Source organism: Sardina pilchardus, chromosome 5, assembly GCF_963854185.1.
Source record: "Sardina pilchardus chromosome 5, fSarPil1.1, whole genome shotgun sequence".
Lineage (NCBI taxonomy): Eukaryota > Metazoa > Chordata > Actinopteri > Clupeiformes > Clupeidae > Sardina > Sardina pilchardus.
The window spans coordinates 33,745,506-33,757,884 of record NC_084998.1 but is presented as its reverse complement, the minus strand read 5'-3'; the positions used below and the strand labels follow the sequence as shown (position 1 = coordinate 33,757,884).

Here is a 12,379-nt window from a genome sequence, read left to right as displayed (position 1 = left end):
ACTCTCTCTCTTCACCCTCTCTCTCTCTATCTTTCTCCTGTCCTGGCAGGGTCCATTAATTGCCCACTGGTCTGGCCCGAGGGCAGATGTCACTTACCCATCTACCCCATCTTGTCCTGCTGGCTCATAACGGTCTGTGTCCTTATCAACAGCTGGGTTCAAGGGGGGCTTGGATGCTCCTGTTGTTACCAATGGACAACTGTGTGTGTTTGTGTGTTAGCTAATAAGCACATGTATTATGCCAAGTACGTTTTTAAACTACTACACAATCAATCAATCAAACAATCAATCACTGAACTCAATACAGAAGTAAAGTAAGAAAGAAATTAGGCCCAGGCATTCTCACATGACAGGCATTGTTTATTATCTCTCAAAGATGAAAACAGAACGTGTGTACAGAATGGCAGCCACATGCAATACAAAAATATGAATTTTACATGACATAACATGTATTGACCCATTCTAAAAAATGTACAATTTATTTCTTACAGCATTTTATACATGAAAAAATATAAAGATTTATGTACATTTGGAACAGGGGAGCCGTACCTATTCAAAAATGTTATGATGTACAATATATATAAAATGTACAAATATTACAATAATTACAGCATGTGTGTTAGCTGTACAGTGAGTAGTTATTTATATGTGTATATTACACTTAACCTATGTTTTTTTCATACCAGAATTACTTCAGTCTTTCACAGAAATAACACCTACATTTTCAGACACAATATACTCACTCACCCACCCACCCACACTCAAACACACACACTCTCTCCCTCACACTCACACACACATTACAGTACATGCACACCGGCATACAGTAGGCAAATGAGAACACAAAACACAGACATCCAGGCGCACACCAGAGGTAATGTTTATCAAAACTAATGAGGAGACACTAACATGCTAGATTGCTGCTGCTGTCCTCTTTTTCCCCCCCAGTGGTGCAAAGGAACTCTATACTACTCGGAACGAATAAACTACCTAGTGTTAAGTCTGAAATCACTCAAAGATTTGAGAAGACGTCTGCTTCTCCCTTTGGCTTGTTTGCTTGTGTGTTTGTTTGTCTGTTTGTTTGTCTGTTTGTTTGTTGGTTCGCATTCTCAGCGTCACACTCATTAGTGGGCCATGTGACATTGCAGGAGAGCGACAGCGCATTAACATTCTGTGTGTCCATCTGGGATAGGGATTCCGTCACTGTAGTCCACTGTCAGGACTTAATTGTCTCTCGTTGGCATCCATTGAAAGTCAGTGTAGCTGTTCCTATGGTTCACTGTCCACTGTGAGTCCACGCAAACACTGGTGAAACACACAGTACATGGGACGCCACAACAACAACAGCAACAAAACAAACAAAAAATAAACAAATAAACAAACAGACATGAGAGAGCTGTCTTTTCATCTGTAAATTGAAGCGCCCAGGTTCTGAAGCTCTGGCACCTGATATACAAAACATGGGAGGAAAAGGAACAGAGCTCCCTGTCCCAATAGAGGGATAGACAGAGAGAGGGATAGAGGTGCAGAGAGAAAGAGAGAGGAAGAGAGAGAGAGAGTGATTGGATATGCCGCTTCAGGGACAAGAGACACTACAGATGCGCCACTGGAAAGTCCATGGGAAACAGTAACTGGTGGGTCCGGCAGAACCACCGTGACTGGCTGTGTTTATTTTTTATTTATTTTTTCTATTTTGTTAATGAAAGTCCAACACCAGTCCTCAGTTTTGTCAGCAAGAAACACGTCACAGCAGCGTGGGTGAGGGTGTGTGTGTTTGTGTGTGTGTGTGTGTGGGGGGGGGGGGGGGGGGGGGGGGGGGGGGTTGGGGGTTGAGTCGCCATCACACCAATATCACACACGTCCATTTCACTAAGCACAGCACAAGCCAGAGAGGAGAACCACACACTCATTTCTTCCAAGAAAGAAAAAAAACAGAAAGGGAAACAAAAAAATGTGAAGGCAAGAGTTTTAGATGGGTCAGAAGCAGGAAATGTGTAGTAGTCTGTTAAGCTCCTCCCCTTCCTGTGAGAGATTCTCCGCTCTCTCGCCCACCGAGAAATACGAACGGAAAAGACGAAGAGGAGGAGGAAGATCAGTCTTGGATTAGTGGAAGCAGAATCTGTATCAGGCAGAGTCAACGCTTGGCTTTGCTTTGCTTATTTATTTATTTATCTATTTATTTAGTCTTTTAATCCGAAAGTTAAGGAATTCAGGATGCATGCAAGGCAGACCCAGGCTTTAGTTGTTTTGCATTGCTTAGGATTTCGTATCAACAGCTACAACCTGTGTAAGGAAAACAGATGCAGACCGCACACACACAGAGAGAGATAGCAGGACAGGGAGACAGAAAGAGAAAGTACGAAACAGAGAGAGAAACAGAGAGAGAGAGAGAGACAAGGGTTAAATTATGTTAATATAGAAACGATAAGTGCAGATCACACATTAGGAAAAACTGAAAAATCTGAATGATGAAAATCATTATTACATTATTATTATTAATGTCATATTAAGAGCTGTTATCTGTTTAATGAGCCAAGAGGGAGCATGCAGTGTTGAAAAAAAGATAATCTGGAGACAATAAAAAGATAATCTGGAGAAACAATTTCAAGGCCAGAGGAGTATACTAGTACGCAGCGAGATTACTGGTTTACTCTGGTGAAATCACATAGGAGATTTGATATTGTTTGCACCTCCAAGTGGTCTGTGACATAAGTTTGTGTGAAAGAACTGTTTTGAGATCAGTAGTAAATCCCCAAGTGACCTGGGTAAGGCCCTGCTTCATATCATTCCCGTTGCTTGAGGTGTACAACTGACCAATGGAGGCCTTATGTCACTACCCTTTGCCTATGAGTGACATATCGAGAAGCCAATGACTCAGATAGCAGTTGGTTGGTGTTGGGACAAATCCAGCCCCTTAAGCCAATTGGGACAGGACTTGTTCCGGATGCCTCTTTATGCATACTCATGAATTGAGAACATGACACATTTATAAACTTGCCAACAACAATTGTTGCCAATAGATATTTTTTTCCGCACGTGACCCAGAGAGGAACAACCGAATCGAAAGCAGTTATGTTAAGAAGATAGAGGAGGTGAGGCATAGGGACGAGATAATCATGTCAAATTAGGACAAGAGATAACAATCAATAGTCTCAAAAGAGCAGAATAGCCAAACTCTCGCCAAGCCTTTTGCTTGATGTCAGAAATGGAGGGAAGAAGTTAATCCCACTCTAGACTGGCAGAGACTGGCATTAGGCAGTACATGGCTTAGTCTCCAGCCTGGCAGTGGGCAACAGCCAATGAGAGACCTGACTGGGCACTGCGGTGATCTAACAGTCACGTCCAATCACCCCAGCAAAGGTATGCTCACTGAGATGTGGAGAGGGATCATCCTTATTGGGCAACTAACTCCCTCTGTCCAACTGTAAGCTGGTGTACTGAACATCTAAGAGGTCTGAAGGGACCCAAGCCTCTCCTATCTACTGAGGGCATGACTTAAGAACACAGAGGCACAAATGCCCTAACCCAACCCCACCCAATCCCCCAACCCTAAAATGCCAAGTACTCCCAGAGGTGGAAAAGACGTCTGGCTTGAGAGCCTACCATGAATTGGTTCTACCCGTGCGCTTAAAACAGGTGCACTCACTAAGCAGCTGATCTACCTGGCTGAAGAGTTGTGCTAATTAGAATCAGCTAGTTGAAGTGAAAGGCTGAAATAGATCTGGTAAGACTTTTCTTTTCTGAAGCCAGACTCACACCTCTGAATGCCCTCTCCTCTCTATCTAGAGGGTATAACAGGACTGGACTACTCCCTCAGCTCCACAGCAGGGGTCAGAGGTCATCGTCATGGTCCCCCCTCCCCCTTTGGGCATCCAATCCCAGACACCTGCCCAGAGTGGCCAGTCTGTGGAGGGGGGGGTGGGTGGGGGGGAGGCAGGCGCAGCTACGATACGTACTCAGCGGACTTCCAGAAGTGTCCAGGGTGGGAGAGCCTCCGGTTGAGCTTGGGCAGCTTCTCCAGCATGTCCGCCAGCTGGGCGAAGGTGGGCCGCTCCCGCAGGTCGTACGCCCAGCACGTGCACAGAATCTCCTGCAGAGGGCGCAGTTGGGTGGGGAACAAGTGGTAGTAATAACATGTTAAGCTGGCATCTACATCCCTAACAGTGTGAGGCAGTGAGAGCTCTCAGTGATATCCTTTGTCTTGTCCACACATGATCAGCTTTCTTTCTTTGTCAGGTCTACCTGGGTCAGACACACTGAAGCCCAACAACAACATACTCTGTGCAATACACACATGATATCGGTGAACTAATGAATGTATAAAGTCTATTTAATACACTTGTATAGTAAGTACTGAGTATGTTCTCTTGCTCTACTGTTATGTTCTCTATTATTAAAGACTGTGTGAATATCTTCCTTTCTTTCCTTTCTTTCCCTTCCTCCTGTCTCACTCCTCTCCTTCCCTCCCTCCCTCCCTCCCTTTCTCTCCCTCTGCAGTGCTGTCGTTCATCTCTCTCTACTCACCGTGACCTCCTTGCCCAGGCTGGTCTCGGTCAACACCTTCTTGATGCCCTCCCCGCTGCCCACCTGCCAGATGGTAGCCTCCACGGGCTGGTTGGTGATGGGCCAGTCTCGGGCCTGCAGCTCGTACCATATGGTCCTGCAGGCGGGGGGGAAAGGTCAGAGAAAAACATTTAATCTCACCAGGCGGATGCCAAAGTCCTTCACTCCGCACCCAGAGCACTGGAATGTTCCCCTCATTCTGTCCAGTCAGGCTTTATGGTTGGAGGTCGAAAACCGCCGCAGACTTCAGAAATTACGTCATTTTAATGCCGTTATAGAAAGCTAGAGTTGCAAAATAAATCTGTGAAGTTTATACAGCTTGTTTTGATGCATCCAGTGTATAAAAAATACCACAAACTCAGTCCACTGTGCGCTGTGGAACGCTGATAAATAATGACCAGTCACGGCCCCTTCAGCAAGATAACATTATGGCTGGCCTTGATGGACTGTCCAGTTTTTGTCTGAGCATACTGTCTACCTGTACATGTATCCTCTACAACACTGTGTGTGTGTGGTGTGGTGTGTGCAGAGCTGGACGCACCCGAAGGCGTAGACGTCTGCAGCGTTGGAGAAGGGCAGTCTGTCCTCGTTGTTGCCCGGGCTCATCTTGCGCACAATCTCGGGTGCCAAGTAACAGATCCACCCGTGTGGCAACTTCAGCTCATTCTCACGCCTATAGGACGAACACACACACACACACACACACACACACACACACACACACACACACACACACACATAAGCACACATGTATACACACGTACACACACCAAATACAGATACACACATACACATGCACACACAGACACATACAGTACTTCACATCACATATACAGTAGGCTCTATGTTTCCATCATCACAGCCCAGATAATAGCAAGCATGAGCAAATGCTGATTCCCATTGGGGCCAGATCTGTGTGAGAGGAGGCTGAGGGGCGGTGCTGGATTCTGGGGAGAGACAGCAGCACTTCTTACCGTCCCTCCTGGACCACTCCAGAGATCCCGAAAAGGCCAAAGTCTGTGATCACCACCTTGTTGGTGTCGTGAAAGACATTCTTAGATTTGAGATCCTTGTGAACGATGCCTTTGGCGTGAAGGTAGCCCATGCCCTACAAATATGGAGAGCATTGACATTTACATTCACACTTCTTCATTTAGCAGATGCTAACATCCTAAGGGACAGGGACAAACATTTTTGCGGAACAAATACACTACCCTATCCTACCCATAGTGTTCTATTTATTCATTTTTCTAAATGTACATACTGTAATTACACTTACACATAGTACTCTACTGCTCTACATTCTATTCATCCTGCACATACACTTTTTTGCACTTCTGATAAGAAGCAAACTGCACAATGACAATAAAGTTGAATCTAAAAGGAGCACCATTTAAGCTGCAATGCAGAGGAGACCTCAGGTGCCACTAGATACTACAACAATAAATACACAACAATCTATGCATTAGACATCCGCACAGAGATGAGTTGGACACTGGATAGAAAGGTATGGTAGGTAAAGATAGGATAATGACAATACCTTTACAATCTCTTGAGCGATTTGCCTGGTCTTGTTAATATCCAGATTGTTCTTGGTGTCCCTCACCACCGAGTACAAAGTCCGGCCTTTGCAGAAACTATTTGTGGAAAAAGAAGAAATAAATGAAAACAAAATGCATCAAAAACAGGAAAAATAATAGAACTAAAAAGAATATTATTTCCACTGTATAGTGGGAAAGCCCTATCACTCTGTGAAGCCTACAAGGTGCCTGGAACTGGCACAGCTCTAAGCAAGGCTGGCCGTGATCGACCGTGACCTTGACACTGACCTTGTGATGATGGCCAGGTGTGGCGGGGCCATGCAGGCGCCCATGAAGAGCACGACGTTCTCGTGGCGCGTCTGCCGGTAGTTCATCACCTCCTTCTTGAAGAGCTTGAGGTGGTCCTGGTTGTTGCCGTCGATCTCCAGCAGGCGGATGGCCACCTCTCCGTGCCAGCGTCCCCGGTGCACGCGCCCCCAGCGCCCCTTGCCAATCAGCTCGCCCAGGTCCAGCTGCTCGAAGGGGATGTCCCACTCCTGCAGGTAGACGCTGGTCTGGCTGGGCTTGCGGGAGATGGGGCCCTTCCAGTGACCGCTGCCGCCGCTGCCCCGCGCGCTCGGGAGGTCGTCCAGCTCGTCCCCGTCGCACTCCCCGTCCGAGCCCATGTGGACCTCCTCTTCCTCCTCCTCGTCCTCCTCGTACTCCTCTGCCTGCTCCTCGTCCTCCTCCTCAACCTCCTCTTCATCTTCTTCCTCTACGACTTCTTCGTCTCCCTCGGCCTCGATCTCCTCCTCTTCCTCTTCCTCTTCCTCCTGATAGGGGAATGTGGTAATCAGCATCAATCAACCACTCATAATCCTGCCCTGATGAGACCATCCCAGCAACCCTTCAAATCCCTCCAAATCAAATCAAGGCTAAAAAGCTAGGAACTCAAATAAAAATCTAAATACAATAAACAATATAAAAAATATACATCATACAAAAAATAATATATTAAATAATATACAAAATAACTAAATGAAATGTTATTGAAAATTCTCCAGTGATGAAGGCCAGCCTCACCTCTCCATCCTCATCCTCAGCCAGCTCAGCCCGCAGATCCTCTGCACATGGCTCATTCTCATTACTGAAAACAAACAAACAAACAAACAACAACAACTTTAAAGTCAAGGTCATTCAAAGCAGGATGGTAATGAGACGTGCGTCCTGGTGAGGGGGGTCCACTTACACGGTGTCTGGAAGGCCACTTTCAGAATGCAGCGTGGACGAACTGGACACGTCTGTGTGCATAAAGACTATTTCAGTTTGTTGTAAAGAATGGTAGAAAAAGAAGTTCAGTGTAAGGAGGAGTTTAAAGGCCTCTCTTTGAACACATTCATACAATGTGTTATGAATATTATCGGCCAGAGAGAGCCTGTAATGACAGTGTTCTCCAGCAGGGGGCGAATGGTCCACAATCACACAACTCAACCACACGATAGCATAGCATGTCCCTTATTCTCAAGCACAACACCCACCAACATTCAAGGTAGCGCTCAAACCACCATTCAACAGAACGATTTGAACAGTTTGCCCACCATACAAGAGTTAAGCAGTCCATGTCAATTTGTGGTTAAGTGCACGTACAGTAGCAGGAGAGACCGGAGGAACACACAAGGGAAGGACGAAACCATTCAGGGAACGTTAACTCACCAGGGAAGATAAACTGTCTGTGCTGAAAGTAGCAGGCAGCTTGGGAACAGAGAGGGGAGGGGGCAAGTAGCAAAAGCCAAAGGAGAAGAGAAGGAATGAGAGAGAGAGAGTCAGAGAGGAAGAGAGAGAGAGAGAAAGAGAGGGAAGGAGAGAAGAGCAAGAGACAGAACAATCCGGGTTAAAAAGGGGACAGAAACTCTGGGTTAATGAAGGTAAGAATGTCTGAGTTAAACAAGCTTGCCAAAAACAAAACAAAAGAAACACAAAAAAACAATTTAGCTTATAGCACTTATGCAGTGGTATGGTTAACACACATCCATCATCCAGGATACAAATGCAAGGGTTCATACCCCTCATTAGTAGCATATAAATAGATGCACCACACACACACACACACACACACACACACACTCATCACTGAATGCACATTCTGCATGAGTCACAGGAGAGGCCTGCTCTGTTCGGGAGAGACGGAGCATGAAGGAAACAGGAGCCACGCTTGATCGGATCAGTACCAGACCACCGATGTCTGAGGGCTGAAATCGGACTGGTGAACTGCTACAGACAGCGTTGGGCCGCTGGAGCGCGCGAGACTGATGTGACCGCTCCGGGGTTGCTGAAGGTCACTAAAAGTGAAGGAGCATGGGCCAGAGGCTCTCACATGACTGGTGATAACAACCACTACTGTTCTGGGGCGCGTTTCCCAAAACCATAGTTAGTTGGTTGGAAATTGCATTGCAACCAACAAAGTTAGCACTTATGGTTTTTGGGAAACACGGCCCAATTGGATGATAGGCTAATAAGCTGTCCACCCACAGTCCTTCAGATTAATGGCACTGTGCATTTGATTGCCCAGTAGCAATGGGATCATCACTGAACAGCATTGCCCACTCAGCAGCATTGCCCAAAAACATGCCCCCTGGCACCACCACCTTCAGGGACACTTCCACCCCGCAGGGCTGCAGATGCAGACACCAGTAGCGGATCTGGGCCAGTTCTAACCCAGATCTGGACCAGATCGCGTGCTGGGTGGGGTCAGGTCAGCTCTTCCTCTGGGTCACTTCACAGCAGAGGAGACGGCTCGGCACGGCTGGCTTCGGTACTCACCTGGGAAGTGGAAGCGGTCGCGGTGGCCCTTGGGCGAGGGGTTGGGTGGCGGGGTGGCGCTCGGGGGGTTGCTCTGCTGGAAGGGGGCCGGGGAGGAGGGGGTGGACGAGGTGGTGGAGGACGGGTTGCTACTGGAGTCCAGCTGGTTCAGTACCGGCGGGTGGTCCTACACAAACACAAACACAATTACCATCGTCATGACCACCTGGAAAAGGCATACGACACTGCAATACAATACATATACAAACGCATACATCATGACTACTGGTCTGAAAAGGCATATGAAAGCAGTGTACAAACGTACACAAACATATACGTCATGACTACTAGTGGCGGAGAGAGTCAGGCTTTGTGTTGGGTGGTTGGTGACTCGGGGCCTTTACCTTCTTGGTTATTGCCTTTGGTAAGGTCCCAAACTGCGGCGCTTCAGCCGGCCGGTCCACAGGGTTGTTGATGTCCGACGGTACCGACTCCGTTCTCCGTATCTTAGTGACTACAGACAAGATGGAGAGAACGTGAGAAGGAACGTCAATAAAATATAGAAATATAAAAATAAATCAAAACTAGACAGAAGGTGTAGCCAGACAGTACTGTAGAGAGGCTCAACACTGGCCCTACAATGAGTAAATGAGATCAGCTTTAATCTATCAAAGACATGCCATGGTGCTTTTAATACAGTTAAGTGCAGTTTTCAGTCAGCTGTTTGCAAAGTGTGTGTTGAGCCTATTGTCCCCTCAGCAGAACAAGGACACTCAGAAAAAAAGGCCTCCAATCCACACAGACACAGACACAGACACACACACAGACACACACAGACACACACAGACACACACACACACACACACACACACACACACACACACACACACACCGACTACACTCTCAGGTCTGTGAAGAGCCTTAGTTAGCACAATGTCCACTGTCTGTTACTGGCTCAGTGTGAATCAAATCAGAGCACAGGTGGAAGAGGGATATACAGTACAGTCAGGACCGCCCCCCCACACAACCCCCAACTGGGAAAATAGTGAAATAAAAGCATCACCCTTCTAAATTAAGTAGCTCTTTTGGATTGATGTTAACAATGCATGTTAATCCTTGTCGAATCATATCATAAAGACAAAATGTAGGCTATCTGCTTTGATCTCAATAAATGAATAAATCTTGATAAAGAAATCAAATAAAAGAGTCCAATAAAAGCATAAATAATGAATCAGAGTGTATTGTGTGGACTGAGCAGCTGGGCCCACTCACTTGGGAGGAAGGAGATGCGACAGGAGGGAGCCTCCTTTGTACACTTGTTATGGCACTTTAACCTGCAAACACAAACACATATCCACCAATCAGCACCATCAACACATGAAAGGGACAGGTTTGTGTACTGTATGTGTGTGTGTATGTGTGTGTGTGTGTGTGTGTGTGTGTGTGGCTCCGCAGGCTCTGGACAGCTACCCCAGACTCGGAAACTGGCTGCGCACCATCAACCTCAGGCCAGAGCTCATCGAGGTAGCCAGCACACTACACACTCATATACCAACAGCTAAGTGGGTGTGCGTGCGCGTGTGTGTGTGTGTGTGTGTGTGTGTGTGTGTGTGTGTGTGTGTGTGGTGATCTTACCTGCAGTGCTTGCATTTCACACCAAAGATCATGTTCTTCTGACACACCTGGCAGGTCTGGGAGAGCCAGGACTTAGTGGAGAATCTGAAAGAAAGATGGACACTTGATTTGAAAGCTACATTTTTGTTGCTCAGGCACTGTTAAGCAATGGGTCCACACCTTAAAAGTACACACATCACTATGAAGACAGTATAGACCACATTTTACTGTGAGGCAATTCAGATAAAAATCACCTGCTACTGTATGTACTGTATGTATACACTGTGTACATGCTTTGACAATGACTTGCTACCTGGTTTGGTAAAGCTCATCAAAGAGAAAGGTTGAGGAGTTACCTGTGTGTCACATTAAGGCCGATGTCTCTTCTGACTGTCTGAGGAGAGCTTCGGTGGACTGTTATGTTATCTGGTTCAAGAGCAACAATAACAACATCATCAACAACAACCAAAAACAGTCAACGTACAGTATGCATGTAATATAGGGTACTTATGTGCCATCATGTCAGTGCCACTAAATGTGTTCTGAATGTACTAAAACAGCACTAAGATGTGCCAACCAGCTATGGGCATCATGTCAGTAGTGGCACTAAATGTGCTCTACATTTACACAACGGCACTAAGATGTGCCAACCATCTATGGGCATCATATCAGTAGTGGCATTAAATGCGTTCTACATCTACACAACAGCACTAAGATCTACTGAGCATGTGTGGGCTTTGTAGTGGCAAAACTGAGATGTTATGTTTTGTCCCATTGACAAAGTTCTGTTTCATTTCCTTATCTGACGCAGTAGCACGGTCCAGGAAGCTTTGCAATGTAAACTGATGATATTTATCTCTTTTAAAAATGCACACGAACTTAAAACACGACAATCTGTTACCTCTATTTGTTTGAACGCCATCACACTGATAGGGCACTAAATACGTATGTGTTAGGTACTTATTCTTAGGTGTGAACAGGTGTGAGCAGGTGTGAGCAGGTGTGAGCAGGTAGAGTCCTGATGCCCACTCACTCTTGAGGCCGCTGTGCTCCTCCAGCAGGGTGGGCGTGCCGGGCAGCGTGTAGGGGGCAGTGGCGGGCATGGCGCCAGGCGTGCGGGCCGAGAGCAGCGGGGAGCGCGAGGGCGAGTCCTCACAGCCGTTCCCATTGATCTGCACGTTCAGGAACGGCTTGTTCTTCTTGGCGCACCTGAGCAGACACACACACATGGTCACACATGTGGCATCAGGGCAGTACCACTGCATGCCAGGGCTCGCTCCAAAGCAGCTTACCGTACCCAGGGAGAGTGGCCAGAACCTGGGGCAGACCGAAGGCTGACAGACTACTGTTTAAGCAGGGGCCACTCAAGTCCACCCAAAACAATCGCAGGGCACGAGGCCTAAAATAGGCGCTTCTGTGATGATGCATAAAGTTCATCTACTGTAATCAATTCATTTCATTTCATTTCATTTCATTTCATTTCATTTCATTTCAATTCGATTCGATTCGATTCGATTCGATTCGATTCGATTCGATTCGATTCAATGCAATGCAATGCAATGCAATGCAATGCAATGCAAATTTAATTTAACTGAATTGAATTAAATTGAATTTAACTGAACTGAACGGAACGGAACGGAACGGAACGGAACTGTTCAATTCAATTCAATTCAAGTCAAGTCAAGTCAAGTCAAGTCAAGTCAAGTCAAGTCAAGTCAAGTCAAGTCAAGTCAAGTCAAGTCAAGTCAAGTCAAGTCAAGTCAAGTCAAGTCAAGTCAAGTCAAGTCAAGTCAGTTCAAGGTGATCTCATTAAGCCCTGCTCATCTGTGTGGGCTACAGCTCTTCTGCTCTGCTTTTGCACAAAACAAAATGGAGGTCTTGTT

At 46.5% G+C, this 12,379-nt stretch overlaps 1 protein-coding gene across 4 annotated transcripts in view; it reads right to left on the bottom strand.

Annotated features, from left to right (window-relative positions):
- Window positions 1-339: 339 nt before the first annotated feature.
- Window positions 340-12,379, bottom strand: part of ksr1a (kinase suppressor of ras 1a) — a 43,526-nt gene continuing 31,486 nt past the window's right edge. For 2 of the 4 annotated variants that reach the window (XM_062537345.1, XM_062537348.1), the window contains exons 5-19: window positions 11,530-11,705; window positions 10,853-10,922; window positions 10,518-10,601; window positions 10,155-10,216; window positions 9,287-9,396; window positions 8,904-9,069; window positions 7,797-7,835; window positions 7,333-7,384; window positions 7,167-7,230; window positions 6,393-6,916; window positions 6,104-6,200; window positions 5,538-5,671; window positions 5,105-5,236; window positions 4,525-4,660; window positions 3,563-4,090 (exon numbers count right to left, since the gene is read on the bottom strand). In XM_062537345.1, coding sequence (XP_062393329.1) covers window positions 3,944-4,090; window positions 4,525-4,660; window positions 5,105-5,236; window positions 5,538-5,671; window positions 6,104-6,200; window positions 6,393-6,916; window positions 7,167-7,230; window positions 7,333-7,384; window positions 7,797-7,835; window positions 8,904-9,069; window positions 9,287-9,396; window positions 10,155-10,216; window positions 10,518-10,601; window positions 10,853-10,922; window positions 11,530-11,705 — 1,993 coding nt within the window. In that variant the 3' untranslated portion in view covers window positions 3,563-3,943. Of the gene's footprint in view, window positions 2,284-3,562; window positions 4,091-4,524; window positions 4,661-5,104; window positions 5,237-5,537; window positions 5,672-6,103; window positions 6,201-6,392; window positions 6,917-7,166; window positions 7,231-7,332; window positions 7,385-7,796; window positions 7,836-8,903; window positions 9,070-9,286; window positions 9,397-10,154; window positions 10,217-10,517; window positions 10,602-10,852; window positions 10,923-11,529; window positions 11,706-12,379 lie in introns of those variants that run through there. The other 2 variants (XM_062537346.1, XM_062537347.1) reach the window with 2 other exon arrangements.